Source organism: Ovis canadensis, chromosome 1 (genome assembly GCF_042477335.2).
Source record: "Ovis canadensis isolate MfBH-ARS-UI-01 breed Bighorn chromosome 1, ARS-UI_OviCan_v2, whole genome shotgun sequence".
NCBI classification, from domain to species: domain Eukaryota; kingdom Metazoa; phylum Chordata; class Mammalia; order Artiodactyla; family Bovidae; genus Ovis; species Ovis canadensis.
In genome coordinates, this window is record NC_091245.1 from 188,218,794 (window position 1) to 188,236,067 (window position 17,274).

The window sequence follows — 17,274 nt, forward strand, 5'->3', positions numbered from 1 at the left end:
GCTCAGGTGGGGGGCTGGGGGACTTAATGTGCAGATTTGTGGTCCTCCACCGAAACTGCTTGTCAACCAGGGAGCCCATGGGGTCCTGGCTTAGTCAGCTTCCTGATGCTCAGCACTCTTTCTCCTTTCTTTCTTTGTCCTATAGAAATATATTGCAGTAAAATAAAATGGAAATGGGATTACATAAAAGGCACTGGAGAAATAAATCAAGTTGAGTCGCAGAGGGAGTTGCTATGGGGGAAGCGCTGAGTTTCTGTGCCAGGGAGGATGTGCTCTTGCACAGGGTCTTGAAGAACGAGAGAGGCACTGTGCTTCCAGAACCGTTAGGGGTTGGGGGGGCAGTAGGAGAAGAATAATAAAACAACTACTCATTTATTAAGCTCTTACTATGGGCCAGGAGTGGTTGAAAACTCAACATGCATCAACCCTTTCAAAACTCAACCATTCTGAGATGATGGTACATCATCCTCGTTTTACATATGAGGGAACCGAGGCTCAAAGAGGTTAAATGAGGTTCAGGGTCAGCGAGGAAGGGACTGAGTCAGACTTTGCAGGAATCCCCTCATTAACTCCTGTAATTCCTCTTCATATCCACTTATTGGTAACACAGAGATAGCATCCTAAGGAGATAAGGTTACCAACCTTGCATCCCAAAATGAGAGCAATCCAGACGTCGGAATACCGGGAAGCACAGAAGTGTGTGCTGGTCAGAGAGCAGGACACGTCTCTCCCTGTCACCTAGGAGGGACACAGGGTCAAGACTGAGGGCACCCACAATTATATAGCTGATCTTTGTACACATTCTAGACTGTGAACTCCTCTACAGCTCCTTTAATATGTAAAAAGTAACTTGCTGCTGCTGCTAAGTCACGTCAGTCGTGTCTGACTCTGTGCGACCCCATAGACGGCAGCCCAACAGGCTCCTCTGTCCCTGGGATTCTCCGGGCAAGAACACTGGAGTGGGTTGCCATTTCCTTCTCCAGTGCATGAAAGTGAAAAGTGAAAGTGAAGTCGCTCAGTCGTGTCCGACTCTTAGCGATCCCATGGACTGTAGCCTATCAGGGTCCTCCATCCATGGGATTCTCCAGGCAAGAGTACTGGAGTGGAGTACCATTGCAAAACTAACAGGTGACTCCATTAGAATCTAAATGAGTAACTATGAATTAGAGGAAAAGACAACCAAGTTGGGCTGACATGTGGATGCTTGGGGACAGGAGGGCTCACTTCTCTTATGTGCTTTACTACCACAGTGATTCAAATCAGTGCAGAAAAATTACAAATATTTCACATTCTACTCCTGCTATTTGTTAATAGTTGAAACTTCAATATTGAATCTGCACGTCAAGATCCCACCGTATTCCTCAGCCCCTTTGTGAGGCTGGAGACATTATGCTTCCTATTAATTGAACCCTATGTTCTGAGCACAGCTGAATTCTTTACCTGTACTGTTTCACTTAATCTTCATCAGAGCCCTATGAAACAGGTAGTATTAGTATTATTATCTCCATTTTACTTATGATGAAATAGAGACTTAGAGAGGTTAAATAACTTTCCCAAGGTCACATGGCTGGTAAGTGGTAGAGCTGGGATTTGAACCAGGGCTGACTGCCTCCAAAGAACACTTCAGAATCCTTTACCTTTCAACAATTGGGTAAGGCAACTCTATAAGTTCTCCTTATTGATAATGTGGAAATGGAGTTAACTGCCAGGCAGGTTCCTGTGTGCTGGCATCTCAGCAGATGCCACAGAACACTCGGGGTGGGAGGAGTAGCGGGAGTAGCAGCAGACCCTGCAGACAAGGGGCAGGTGCTCAGGGCAGCCACAGCTCCCGACTTGCCATCCTCTTGGGGTCATTTATCTTCTTGTTGGGAGAATGTCCACACAGTGAATGATCCTGGGAGAATGACCTCTGCGTACTCACAGAAGCCAGTCCCTCCAGTTCGGGAACTAGATTCTCCAGGGGTTGGGTCTCTCACCGTCATACTGACACTGAGAATCTGGAGACACTGGATGGGATCAGTCAGCACCCAAGTCATGAGCAGGATCACATCAGCTATCACCAGGGCTGCCACCAACCCCAGAAGCTGCAGGTCTTTGATTATCTGCAAAAGAGTTAAGGTCATAACTTTCCTTTGCTCACTGGCTATACAACATGGAGTCTAGAGTGTTCTATGTGCTCTGAGCTAAAGGCTCCTGGGTTAATCTTCCAAATGGACTTCAAAGCCAGCCATCAAAGACAATACAGACATGAAACGTACTCAGTGATTCTATGTTCATATCATTGTTTTCATTTCTTTGCCCTTTCCATATCCTGACTTTCCCACAAAGGATTCAAGGAATATTATAAAATAAATACACTATTATTTCTAAATATGTTCATACGAGCACATAGAGAGATGTGGAAACTTTCATATAAAACTATGAACAACCATTAACATGGAGGGTCAGATTGAGAGATGATGGTGGTGGAGGAGAGACTACTAGCATTTCCTTCAAACATATGTGAATCATTTTATTTAATACAAAGAGACTGTTATTTTTGTGGTTAGAAAAATAAAATTTTAAAAATGTATATAGCAATAGGATGAAAAATATTAGGGAAAATAGATAATAAGGAGAATTATGACGAATGCTCTGGTGAGGAGAGCACATAGCATTCAAGAACTGGGGCAGAAACGCAATTCTGCATTTTTGACAACCAATGAAAAGAAGGAAGCACAACTAGTTACATGATTCATGGTGTTTATAAAAAAATCGAATCAGTTGCTGAATTAAAATGCTCCAAACTAGTGATAAGGAGAAAAATTTCAAATCAACCAGCAAAAAATGACACAGCATGTATAGAAGAAAAAAATAAGGAAGACATCAGATTTCTCATCAGACACAAGGTCAAGTGAGAAAACAGTGGAAATCTTCAAAAGTACTCAAGAAAAAAAAATTCAACCTAGAATCTTATACTCAGAAAAAGTATCTTTCAAAAACAAAGGTGAAATAAAGAACTTTTTCAGATTAAAGCTGAAAGAATTCAGCATTAGCACACCTGAATGAGAATGTGAGATAACTTTGAAGCAAAAGGAAAAAATATCAGATGAATATAGGTATCTATACAAGGAAATCAAGAGCTCGGGAAATGTTAACTTCATAGAAAAATATATGACTGATATTTTCTATTTAAATATCCTTAAAATGTAATGGGTTATTTAAACAAAAATTAATAACAATTGTATGGGGCTTGTAACATATGTAAAAGTAAAAACAACACAAAGATTGGAAGATGGGGAAATGGAAGCATACCACTGTAAAATACTTATGCTATAAGTAAATGCCAATTATATAATTATACACAATCTCTTCCAGAAATTGGAGGGAATACTCTCCAATTTATTCTACAAATATTCTTACCAAAATCAGGTGAAGATTTTATAAGAAAAGAAAGCTACAGAGCAACATATCTTAAGAAATGAATATAAATATTATAAATAGAATTTTATGAAACTGAATCTAACAATGTAAAAGGATAATTCATAATGACCAAGTGGAGCTTGTTTCAGGGATGCAAGATTGGTTTGAGATCCTAAAATTATTTAATATAATTCACCATATGAGCAAAGGAAAAAACATATGGTTAATAGATACAAAAAACACATTTGACAAAATCTAACATTAATTCTTTATAGAAACTCAATAAAATAGGAATTGAGGAGAACTTCCCCATTAGATAAAGGGTATTACAACAAAACTACAACTAACATCTAACATAAAACTAACATTATGATAAAACAAAATTAACATTCGTTTTGACTAAGATGAATGTTTCCCCAATATGATCAAGAACAACTCAAGGCACTTTTATTAAACATCATACTAGTGTTCCTAGTCAGTGCCATCATAGAAATTGGAAAGTAAACGTCTTTTATTTAAGATATGGTCATCTATGCAGAAAATCTGATAGAATCTACACAAAAGCTACTAGAATTAATAAGTAATTTAGCAAGACTGCAGCAAGTAAGATCAGCTTAAAAAATCAATTGTATTAATAGTATATATATTAGCAACAAAAATTGTAAAGTGAAATGAAAAATAGTAACATGCATAATATCACAAAAATATAAAATACTTAGAAATAAATTTGACAAAAGATATGAAAGGCCTTCACTGAAAGCTGCCAAAAAATTGCTGAAATTAGAAAAGACCTAAATAAATGAAGAAATATATTGTGTTTATGGGTTAAAAGATACAACATTGTTAAGAAGTCAGTTCTCCATAATTTTATCTACAAATTCAATACAATCTCAATCAAAATCTCAGCTGAAATTTGCAGAAATTGGAAAAGTGATTCAAAAATTTATATGGAAATTCAAAGAACCCAGATTAGCCAAAACAATATTGAGGGAGAACTAATACTCCCTGACTCAAGATTTAATATAAATAGTTTGATAGTTTCAAGTGGACATCAAAGGGACTCAGTCATACATGTACGTGTATCTGTTCTCCACCAAACTCCCCTCCCGTCCAGGCTACCACATTATGCTTAGGTTTTTAACCAACAGAAATGAAATTAAGATATGTCTGCACAAAGATTCATACACAAATGTTCACAGCAGTTGTATTGTTAATAGCCCCAAACTGGAAACAAATCCAAACACTTACCAATAGGTAAATGGATAAACCAACTGCAGTTATATCTTCACACTGAAAAATTACTCAGCAATAATAAGGAAAGAACCACTGATGCAAGTAACAACATAGATGAATCTCAAAATAATTAGGCCAAGTAGAAGAAAGATAAAAATACACACTGTATAATTCCACTTATATAAAATTCTGGAAAATTCAAACTAATCTACAGTGACAGAAAGCAGGTCAATGGTTGCCTGGGTACAGGAATAGGGGATATAAGAATTCAACAAGAGAGGAAGATGACAAGGGTGTATGAGGAGACCTGCAGATTATAACCCATGTTTCATAGTGAATACATGTCAAAATATATCAAATCATACACTTTAAACATATGCGGTTCATTGCATAAATAAAGTTATTTATCACCAGATGTGAAGACCTGACTCACTGGAAAAGACCTTGATGCTGGGAAAGATGGAGGGCAGGAGGAGAAAGTGGTGATAGAGGATGAGATGGTTGGATGGTATCACCATCCAATGGACATGAGTTTAAGCAAACTCCAGGAGACAGTGAAGGACCCGGAAGCCTGGACGCTACAGTCCATGGTGTTGTAAAGCGTCAGATACTACTTAGCAACTGAATAACAACAACAAAGCTATTTTTTAAAAAAAGGAATTAGTGTTCTAGAGGCATGGATGAGCTTACTGTCCTTTAGGCAATGTTTCTTATATGTATGGTTATTCACAGCAGAGTTTTTGATAAATATTCACCACAAAAGATTTGCTAAAAGAAAATCTTGTCAGTCCGGAGAAGTAAACTCCAACTGAGTGATATGTTGGATCTGGACAGGATCGATATAGATTAAGGGTTTGATGATCAGACTTTGAGGTTTGGGCAGCTCCATCAGGAAACATGATAAAATGAAAGAATGTGGTTAGGATGACACCTGATTTCAGGGACACATAGGTAATCTGGCTGCTGCATAGCTGCTAGGGTTGATATGTTCTTCTTTGCTCATTGTTTCAGGCCCATCCTTCTTAGTACAGAGCATGGCCTTCTTGTATGGAAAAGAACTGGGCTCCAAAGACGGGAATAATTGCTTACTTGCTATAGCTTCTCTGTAATCACTATGCCTTTGCCCACTCTTCAGCTCATACCTGTGCCAAGCAATAGCCCCTCTGGGCATTTTGTTCTCCTTCAGGCTGGTGCCAGATAAGGGCCAGCTCACACATCCCCCAGAGTAGTACCCAGGCCTGGGATGCATATGAAGCAGAACTTTTGTTTAAAGACCTGTCTCCCAATAGCACTGACAAACAGCTTTCCAGCCTTGGAATTTATGAGGCCACATGACTCCAAGGTTTGAAGTAAGGGGCAGGAACTTCAGATCATCATAAAAGAGCCAGACCCAGTAATTTGGTACAAGTTTCTCTAGTTTTTAATCAATAATGGAGCTACTGTCTGTGATCAAGCAATGTGTACTACTACCTACTTACCACTCTCTTGTCCGGAACCCTCTGGGTAAACACCTTGTAGAGTCGCCAGCTCTTCCCAAGAATGGGGCCAAATACCAGGGAGGTTCCAATGCACAACATGGAGAGTCTTATCTACAGACGGAAAGGGACAGAAGAAAGAGGCATAAGAGAAACCTTTGTAGTTCTCCATACATTCTGATCTGCAAAGCTTCAGTCCACAGAGGACCTAGGGCAGAAAGTGGACCTCACTGACTCAGGGTTCCAGGGTTTGCCTAAAGAGCCCACATCAAGGATAAAGGTAACCAGCACCCACAGGAGCAGATGATTTTAAAAATTATCAAAACTTGCGTGATATTCAAAATAAAATTGAAGATTCACCTACCTGAATGAGAGTTTCCATTGAACTTCCCACTAAAGCACCTTGATTGTGAATCCCAAAGAGGTAAGCACTACTGTAAGTCAGACAACTGCCCAATAAGGTCACAATGTTCAGATTGGGACTGGACATCTTCACAATCCTATGGGAAACCAGGAAAAAAGACACCTACAGTCATGACATTTGTCCTAGGAGTGTACAAAGTTTCCCTGCCAGCAAAATCTCCAATGTAGTCTCGGAGTAAAAGGTCATAGAGAAGACTACTTTACAACCCTGTGAAAAATTGTTATGATTTATTTAAATTTATTTTCAGAAAGAAGTACATTCTTGCATTTCTTGCTTATTTAACTCCAAGTCTTAAAAGAAGGCCAACTTCCCCCAAACAGGTGGTATCACAGAAAAGTTAGAATTTTTCCCTAAAGTTTATGGTTGCTAAGAGACTGCTCTATGCAGTCTAGTGAATAAATAACCAGCAGGTAGATATCTAAGGAGATACAGTTGGGAACCTTTAAAAGTGAGCTGTAAAGTAAACTATTAGAAAAAAACAGACAAAGATACCACAAAAAAGAGAAAATTATAAGCCAATATCACTGATAAACATAGGTGCAAAAATCCTTAATAAAATACCAGCAAATCAAATCCAACAACACATTAAAAGGATCATACACCATGATCAAGTGGGACTTATTCAAGGGGTGTGAGGATTTTTCAATATCTGCAAATCCATACACATTAACAAACTGAAGAATAAAAATCATATGATCATCTTAATAGCTGCAGAAGAAGCTTTTTACAAAATTCAACATCCATTTATGATAAAAACGCTCCAAAAAGTGGGCATTGAGGGAACCTACCTCAACAAAATAAAGGTCATATATGACAAACCCACAGCTAACATTATACTCAGTGATGAAAAGCTGAAAGCATTTTCTCTAAAATTAGACAAGGATGGCCACTCTTACTCTTTTTATTCAACAATGCTTTGGCAGTCCTAGCCACAGTAATCAGAGAAGAAAAAGAAATAAAATGAATCCAAGCTGGAAAAGAAGTAAAACTGTCACTATTTGTACATAACATTATACTCTACACAGAAAATCCTAAAGATGCTACCAGAAAACTACTAGAGCTCATCAATGAATCTGGTAAAGTTACAGGATACAAAATTAATTAATACATTTCTTTTTTTTTTAATCTGTATTTACTTATTTTTGTCTCTGCTGGGTTTTTGTTGCTTTGCATGGGTTTTCTCTAGTTGCAGTGAGTAGGGGTTACTCTTAGTTGCCATGCTTGGGCTGCTCATTATGGTGGCTTCTCTTGTTGCAGAGCACAGGCTCAAAGGAAGCAAGGATATACAACAGAAAAAACACAGTCTCTTCAAAGTGTGGTACTGGGAAAATTGGACAGCTACATGTAAAAGGATGAAATTAGAACATTCTATAACACCATACATAATATTAAACTCAAAATGGATTAAAGACCTAAATGTAAAACCAGATACCATAAAACTCCTAGAGGAAAACAGTCAGAATACTCTGATATAAACTGCAGCAGTATCTTTTGGGATTCACCTTTAGAGTGATGAAAAGAAAAAGAAAAATAAACAAACTGGATCTAATTAAACTAAAAAGATTTTTTACAACAAAGAAAACCATAAACAAAAGAAAAAAGACAATACAGAATGGGAGAAAATATTTGCAAATGGTATAACTGACAAGAGATTAATCTCCAAAATATACAACAGTTCACAAAGCTCAATAACAAAAAAAACACTCACTCAGAAAATGGGCAGAAGACCTAAATAGACATTTTTTTCAGAGACGACATAGAGATGATTGAAAGGCACATGAAAAGATGCTCAACACTGCTAATTATTAGAGCGATGCAAATCAAAACTACAACGAATTATCACCTCACACTAATCAGAGTGGCCATCATCAAAAAGTCTACAAATAATAAATTCTGGACAGGAAATGGAGAAAAAGGAACCCTCCTACACCACTGATGGGAATGTAAACTGGTGCAGAAATATGGAGAATAGTGTGGAAGTTCCTTAAAGAACAAAAAATAGAATTGCCATATGAGCCAGCAATCCACCTCCTGGACATATACCTGGTGAAAACCATAATTTGAAAAGATATATGCATCCTAATGCTCACTGCAGCACTATTTATAATACCCAAGACATGGAAACAACCTAAATGTCCATTGATAGCTGAGTCAATAAAGAAAATGTGGTATGTATATACAATGGAATATTAATCAGTCATAAAAAAGAATGAAATAATGCCATTTGCAGCAACATGGCTCAACCTAAGTTATCTCATTAAGTCAAATAAACCAGACAGAGAAAGACAAATATCAGAAGATATCACTTATATGTGGAATCTAATTAAAAATGATACAAATTCACTTAGATATAAAACAGAAATAGACCCATAGAAATATAAAACAATTTTATGGTTATCAAAAGGGAAAGGAGGCAGGGATAAATTAGGAGTTTAAGATGAATATATATAGAGTCAGTACAGTTCAGTCGCTTAGTCGTGTCTGATTCTGCGACCCCATGAATCGCAGCACGCCAGGCCTCCCTGTCCATCACCAACTCCCGGAGTTCACTCAGATTCACGTCCATTGAGTCAGTGATGCCATCCAGCCATCTCATCCTCTGTCATCCCCTTCTCCTCCTGCCCCCAATCCCGCCCAGCATCAGAGTCTTTTCCAATGAGTCAATTCTTCACATGAGGTGGCCAAAGTACTGGAGTTTCAGCTTTAGCATCATTCCTTCCAAAGAAATCCCAGGGCTGATCTCCTTCAGAATGGACTGGTTGGATCTCCTTGCAGTGCAAGGGACTCTCAAGAGACTTCTCCAACACCACAGTTCAAAAGCATCAATTCTTCGGCGCTCAGCCTTCTCCACAGTCCAACTCTCACATCCATACATGACCACTGGAAAAACCATAGCTTTGACTAGACGGACCTTAGTCAGCAAAGGAATGTCTCTGCTTTTTGAAGATGCTATCTAGGTTGGTCATAACTTTTCTTCCAAGGAGTAAGCGTCTTTTAATTTCATGGCTACAGTTACCATCTGCAGTGATTTTAGAGCCCCCCAAAATAAAGTCTGACACTGTTTCCACTGTTTCCCCATCTATTTCCCATGAAGTGATGGGACCAGATGCCATGATCTTTGTTTCCTGAATGTTGAGTTTTCAGCCAACTTTTTCACACTCCTCTTTCACTTTCATCAAGAGGCTTTTTAGTTCTTCTTAACTTTATGCCATAAGGGTGGTGTGATCTGCATATCTGAGATTATGGATATTTCTCCTGGCAATCTTGATTCCAGCTTGTGTTTCTTCCAGTCCAGCGTTTCTCATGATGTACTCTGCATAGAAGTTAAATAAGCAGGGTGACAATATACAGCCTTGACGTACTCCTTTTCCTATTTGGAACCAGTCTGTTGTTCCATGTCCAGTTCTAATTGTTGCTTCCTGACCTGCATACAGATTTCTCAAGAGGCAGGTCAGGTGGTCTGGTATTCCCATCTCTTTCAGAATTTTCCACAGTTCATTGTGATCCACACAGTCAAAGGCTTTGGCATAGTCAATAAAGCAGAAATAGATGTTTTTCTGGAACTCTCTTGCTTTTTCCATGATCCAGTGGATGTCGGCAATTTGATCTCTGGTTCCTCTGCCTTTTCTAAAACCAGCTTGAACATTAGGAAGTTCACGGTTCACATATTGCTGAAGCCTGGCTTGGAGAATTTTGGGCATTACTTTACTAGCATGTGAGATGCGTGCAATTGTGTGGTAGTTTGAGCATTCATTGGCATTGCCTTTCTTTGGGACTGGAATGAAAACTGACCTTTTCCAGTCCTGTGGCCACTGCTGAGTTTTCCAAATTTGCTGGCATATTGAGTGCAGCACTTTCACAGCATCATCTTTCAGGATTTGAAATAGCTCAACTGGAATTCCATCACCTCCACTAGCTTTGTTCGTAGTGATGCTTTCTAAGGCCCACTTGACTTCCCCTTGCAGGATGTCAGGCTCTCGATGAGTGATCACACCATCGTGATTATCTGGGTCGTGAAGATCTTTTTTGTACAGTTCTTCTATGTATTCTTGCCACCTCTTCTTAATATCTTCTGCTTCTGTTAGGTCCATACCATTTCTGTCCTTTATCGAGCCCATCTTTGCATGAAATGTTCCCTTGGTATCTCTAATTTTCTTGAAGAGATCTCTAGTCTTTCCCATTCTGTTGTTTTCCTCTATTTCTTTGCACTGATCGCCGAAGAAGGCTTTCTTATCTCTTCTTGCTATTCTTTGGAACTCTGAATTCAGATGCTTATATCTTTCCTTTTCTCCTTTGCTTTTCACTTCTCTTCTTTTCACAGCTATTTGTAAGGCCTCCAGAGACAGCCATTTTGCTTTTTTGCATTTCTTTCCATGGGAATGGTCTTGATCCCTGTCTCCTGTACAATGTCACGAACCTCATTCCATAGTTCATCAGGCACTCTATCTATCAGATCTAGGCCCTTAAATCTATTTCTCACTTCCACTGTATAATCATAAGGGATGTGATTAGGTCATACCTGAATGGTCTAGCGGTTTTCCCTACTTTCTTCAATTTAAGTCTGAATTTGGCAATAAGGAGTTCATGATCTGAGCCACAGTCAGCTCCTGGTCTTGTTTTTGCTGATTGTATAGAGCTTCTCCATCTTTGGCTGCAAAGAATATAATCAATCTGATTTTGGTGTTGACCATCTGGTGATGTCCATGTGTAGAGTCTTCTCTTGTGTTGTTGGAAGAGGGTGTTTGCTATGACCAGTGCATTCTCTTGGCAAAACTCTATTAGTCTTTGCCCTGCTTCATTCTGCATTCCAAGGCCTAATTTGCCTGTTACTCCAGGTGTTTCTTGACTTCCTACTTTTGCATTCCAGTCCCCTATAATGAAAAGGACATCTTTTTTGGGTGTTAGTTCTAAAAGGTCTTGTAGGTCTTCATAGAACCATTTAGCTTCAGCTTCTTCAGCGTTGCTGGTTGGGGCATAGACTTGGATTACCGTGATATTGAATGGTTTGCCTTGGAAACGAACAGAGATCATTCTGTCGTTTTTGAGACTGCATCCAAGTACTGCATTTCAGACTCTTTGGTTGACCATGATGGCTACTCCATTTCTTCTGAGGGATTCCTGCCCACAGTAGTAGATATAATGGTCATCTGAGTTAAATTCACCCATTCCAGTCCATTTTAGTTCGCTGATTCCTAGAATGTCGACGTTTACCCTTGCCATCTCCTGTTTGACCACTTCCAATTTGCCTTGATTCATGGACCTGACATTCCAGGTTCCTATGCAATATTGCTCTTAACAGTATCGGATCTTGCTTCTATCACCAGTCACATCCACAGCTGGGTATTGTTTTTGCTTTGGCTCCATCCCTTCATTCTTTCTGGAGCTATTTCTCCACTGACCTCCAGTAGCATATTGGGCACCTACTGACCTGGGGAGTTCCTCTTTCAGTATTCTACCATTTTGCCTTTTCATACTGTTCATGGCATTCTCAAGGCACTACTGAAGTGGTTTGCCATTCCCTTCTCCAGTAGACCACATTCTGTCAGACATCTCCACCATGACCCACCATAAAATGGGCTTCCCAGGTGGCTCAGTGGTTAAGAATTTGCCTGCAGTGAAGGAGACACAGGAGACATGGGATCGATCCCTGGATCAGGATGATCCCCTGGAGGAGGGCATGGAAACTCACTCCAGCATTTCTATCTGGAGAATCCCATGGACAGAGGAGCTTAGCAGGCTACAGTCTATAGGATTGCAAAGACCTGGACAGGACTGAAGTCATTTGAGCACACACGCACACGCATATATAAAATAAATAACCAACAAGGACCTACTGTATACCATAGAGAACTACACTCAGTATTTTACAGTAACCTATAAGGGAAAAGAATCTGAGAACAAATATGTGTAATACATATGTATGTGTATATGTGTGTGTGTGTATATATATATATATATATATAGATAGATAGATAGATAGATAGATAGATAGATATGTATTTTAGTTCAGTTCAGTTCAGTTGCTCAGTCGTGTCTGCCTCTTTGCAACCGTATGAATCACAGCATGCCAGGCCTCCCTGTCCATCACCAACTGCCGGAGTCTACCCAAACCCATGTCCATTGAGTTGGTGATGCCATCCAACCATCTCATCCTCTGTCGTCCCCTTCTCCTCCTGCCCTCAATCTTTCCCAGCATCAGGGTCTTTTCAAATGAGTCAGCTGTTTGCATCAGGTGGCCAAAGTATTGGAGTTTCAGCTTCAACATCAGTCCTTCCAATGAACATCCAGGACTGATCTCCTTTAGGATGGACTGGTTGGATCTCCTTGCAGTCCAAGGGACTCTCAAGAGTCTTCTCCAACACCACAGTTCAAAAGCATCAATTCTTTGGTGCTCAGCTTTCCTTATAGTCCAAGTCTCACATCCATACATGACTACTAGAAAAACAATAGCCTTGACTAGACGTACCTTCATGGACAAAGTAATGTCTCTGCTTTTTAATATGCTATCTAGATTGGTCATAACTCTCCTTCCAAGGAGTAAGCGTCTTTTAATTTCATGGCTGCAGTCACCATCTGCAGTGATTTTGGAGCCCAGAAAAATAAAGTCAGCCACTGTTTCCACTGTTTCCCCATCTATTTTCCATGAAGTGATGGGACCAGACACCATGATCTCAGTTTTCTGAATGTTGAGCTTTAAGCCAACTTTGTCACTCTCCTCTTTCACTTTCATCAAGAGGCTCTTTAGTTCTTCTTCACTTTCTGCCATAAGGGTGGTGTCATCTGCATATCTGAGGATATTGATATTTCTCCCGGCAATCTTGATTCCAGCTTGTGCTTCCTCCAGCCCAGCATTTCTCATGATGTACTCTGCATATAAGTTAAATAAGCAGGGTGACAATATACAGCCTTGACGTACTCCTTTTCCTATTTGGAACCAGTCTGTTGTTCCATATATATATTTATATATATGTGTAACTGAATCACTTTACTGAATACCTGAAACTAACACAACACTGTAAATCAACTATGAAAGTGAAGTGAAAGTGAAAGCTGCTCAGTCGTGTCTGACTCTTTGCAAGCTCATGGACGGTTGCCTGCCAGGCTCCTCTCTCCATGGAATTCTCCAGGCCAGAATACCGAAGTAGGTAGCTGTTCCCTTCTCCAGGGCATCTTTCTGACCCAGATATCAAACCCCAGGTCTCCCGCCTTGCAGGTGGATTCTTTACCATCTGAGCCACCAAGGAACCCCAATCAACTAAACTTCAATAAAAAATTAAATTAAAAATAAAATGAGCTTTACAGTAAAATACTATTTGAAAGAAGTGTGGAGAGTTGTTCATGCACTATTTACTTTATTTGCCATGTAAACTGTTTTCCTCTCTCTGTCTGACCAAGAAGAGAAAGAAAAGAGAAAGAAAGAGAAAGGAGGCAGGGACTGAAAGTAGGAAATTTGGGAAGGACTACTTCTCGAGTGATTTTTTAAAAAACAATCTTATTTATTTATTTATTTTCGGCTGTGTTGGGTCTTAGTTACTGCACGGGCTTTCTCTAGTTGTGGAGTGGGGGTTCCTCTTCATTGCAGTGTGCAGGCTTCTCACTGTGGTGACTTCTCCTGTCATGGTATAGTGGTGCTAGGCTGCTCAGGCTTCAGGAGTTGAAGCATGTGGGCTCAGCAGTTAGGGCTCCCAGGCTCTAAAGCACAGGCTCAAAAGTAGTGGCACATGGGCTTAGCTGCCCCATGGTACGTGGGATCTTCCCAGATCAGGCATTGAACCCTTGTCTCCTGTATTGGCAGGTGAATTCTTTACCACTGAGCCACTAGGGAAGACCCTTTAGTGATTTTTGAGGTTTCAGAGCATTCTGAAGATTATAGGGAAGGGTAGACAGAGTCTGAGACATACTCTCAGCACCAATAGAGGTTGTAGACAAGATACAAATGAGTGAACTGGTTAACCCAAGGAAAAAACCAGACTTAAACTGGACTGTGATTGATAAAATTTAAGAAATAAAAATAACTAGTAACAATTAAGAAGTTATGTAATACTTAAGGGTTTTAATCTAAATAATGTATTCTGTTGTTCAGTCGTTCAGTTGTGTCCGACTTTTTGTGACTCCATGGACTGCAGCACACCAGGCTTCCTGTCCTTCACCATCTTCCAGAGTTTGCTCAAACTCATGTCCATTGAGTCGGTGATGCCATCAACCATCTCATCCTCTGCCGACCCCTTCTACTTGTGCCTTCAATCTTTTCCAGCATCAAGGTCTTTTCCAATGAGTTAGCTCTTCACATCAAGTGGCCAAAGTACTGGAGCTTCAGCTTCAGCACCAATCCTTCCTGTGAATATTCAGGGTTGATTTCCTTTAGGACTGACTGGTTGAATCTCCTTGGAATCCAAGGGACTCTCAAGAGTCTTCTCCAACATTACAGTCTGAAAGCATCAATGCTTCAGTGCTCAGCCTTCTTTATGGCCCAACTCTCACATCCATACATGACTACTGGGAAAACCATAGCTTTGACTATATGGACCTTTGTTGGCAAAGTAATGTCTCTGTTTTTTAAAAACGGTGTCTATGTCTGTCACAGCTTTTCATAGTATATTCTGCATAAATACAGTGTTTATACTACTAGTCCTTTGGTAATTATACTTATTACACTCAGTTGCTCAGTTGTGTCCAATTCTTTGAGACCCCATGGACTTTAGCCTGCCAGACTCTTCTATCCATAGAATTCTCCAGGCAAGAATACTGGAGGGGGTAGTCATTCCCTTCTTCAGGGGATCTTCCCAACCCAGGGATTGAACCTGAGTCTCCTTCATTGCAGGCAGAGTCTTTACTGAGTACTTATACCTTTATTTTAAAATAATTACTGAGGGGAAAAGCATTCTTATCTATGTACCTGGATTCCCTGACTGACCACCTTGAAGACCAGAACCAAGGCAAAACCAGCTACACACTAGCGCCTATTTTAAAGACAGGCAAAGTATTTATCTGGGAGGCATTAAACAAACAGTTTGGCAGTGCAGGACTTAAAACCATCACAACTACCACCAGCCCAGCTTGATTATTTCATAGTCAGCAACATAATTACGCACACACACACAAGAATACGAAAACTCTGCCTGCAACTCAAGCCCCAGGTATAGTCACCATAGGCCAGTGACTCTAGTTGAGCTTTATCTAGTCTTAAAGTAAAAACCTTGATTTTTGTTTTTATTCCTCCAAACGCAAAAACAACCTTCATGTATTCCCCTTGTAAATAGGGGATAATAATGATACACACTCTCCTCCTCCCAAACCAAAGAGTTGTGAGGGCTGAAGATTCAATGAGGCAATACAGCCAAGTGTGTGGTAGCATGGACAGGCCCCAGCATGTTAAAGCATGTTACAAATACAGCTGATGATGTGATTAATCTCATCATCTTCCAGGCTTTAGAAACCTGGGAGTCACCTTTTGCTTCTTCCTCTTCCTTCTCCACTTCTTTCTTTATCACCTCTACTCAATTGTTGTGTTTCTTTCAGTTGTTATTTCAAAATTTCTCTGAGCTGTCCCTCACATTCTGCTCCCACTGCTGTCACATTTATCCAGATTACAGTCAAGTTAGGAGAAATGGAACTTGAGTCACGTGTGAGATGGGAATCCGGGCTCAGCCAATCACAGCTATGTGACTTTCATTGAGTCCTTTAACTAGTCTAGGTTCCTGTTTCCTCATTTGTGAAATAAAGATAATATCTCCTTTCTTATGTACCTACAGGGTATTGTCAAGATCAAATGAGGCTTGTGCTAAAACTCCTTGAATATTCTAAGGCAATGCAAAAACATTAATTGTTGGGTTTTTTGGTATAAGCTTCAGCTCTCTGTAACACCAGTTTTTCCCTGTCCTAATATATCTTGTACATTATTTTCACATTTATCTTCTTAAAATATCACCTTCATCACTTAGCAAGAGAGCTACATGTATAAAGAACAATTTTCTATTGTTCACCTTAAGTCTCCTGTATCCCCATTTAAGATTTAGCATTATCCTACCTATCCACTTACTAACAGGTAAGCACAAAGCCCAGCCTCTAAACAGTAGCAACTGCTGTTGTCATTCTCATCTGTGTGCAGGGTTACAGGTTTCCTGAATTTGGAGCTATCTGGCCAAAAATTAAAGAACAGATGAGTCTTTCAGGATGTCAGCCAATCTCCATTGGTTTTCTAAACCTGGAATAGATCTTGAGTGCAGAGTTTCTGTTTTAGCAATCCAGGTGATTTTCTCTCTCCCTTGAAAATATTTTGGGGGTCCCCACCCATTATATAAATAATACATGTTTTTATTAAAATAATTATAAGATTTAAAAAAATTGAGGGAACACTGTGGTGGCCAAGTTCTTAAGAGTTGAGGGGTGTTAGAGAGGAAACACGGAGAAGGCAATGGCACCCCACTCCAGTACTCTTGCCTGGAAAATCCCATGGATGGAGGAGCCTGGTGAGCTGCAGTCCATGGGGTCGCTGGGAGTCGGACATGACTGAGCGACTTCACTTTCACTTTTCACTTTCATGCATTGGAGAAGGAAATGGCAACCCACTCCAGTGTTCTTGCCTGGAGAATCCCAGGGACGGGGGAGCCTGGTGGGCTGCCGTCTATGGGGTCGCACAGAGTTGGACACGACTGAAGGGACTTAGCAGTACCTATCCACTTACTAATAAGTCTACATCCTCAGTCATCATGTCTTTAAACTGTGGGCTGAGAGTAATCG

General features: G+C 40.0%; 1 protein-coding gene across 2 annotated transcripts in view; it reads right to left on the reverse strand.

Moving 5' to 3' along the window:
* Positions 1-17,274, reverse strand: part of GPR156 (G protein-coupled receptor 156) — a 111,761-nt gene that overhangs the window by 23,091 nt on the left and 71,396 nt on the right. For both annotated transcript variants that reach the window (XM_069554738.1, XM_069554741.1), the window contains 4 exons: positions 6,475-6,610; positions 6,114-6,224; positions 1,977-2,102; positions 643-738 (listed from right to left, as the gene is read on the reverse strand). In XM_069554738.1, coding sequence (XP_069410839.1) covers positions 643-738; positions 1,977-2,102; positions 6,114-6,224; positions 6,475-6,610 — 469 coding nt within the window. The remainder of the gene's footprint in view (positions 1-642; positions 739-1,976; positions 2,103-6,113; positions 6,225-6,474; positions 6,611-17,274) is intronic.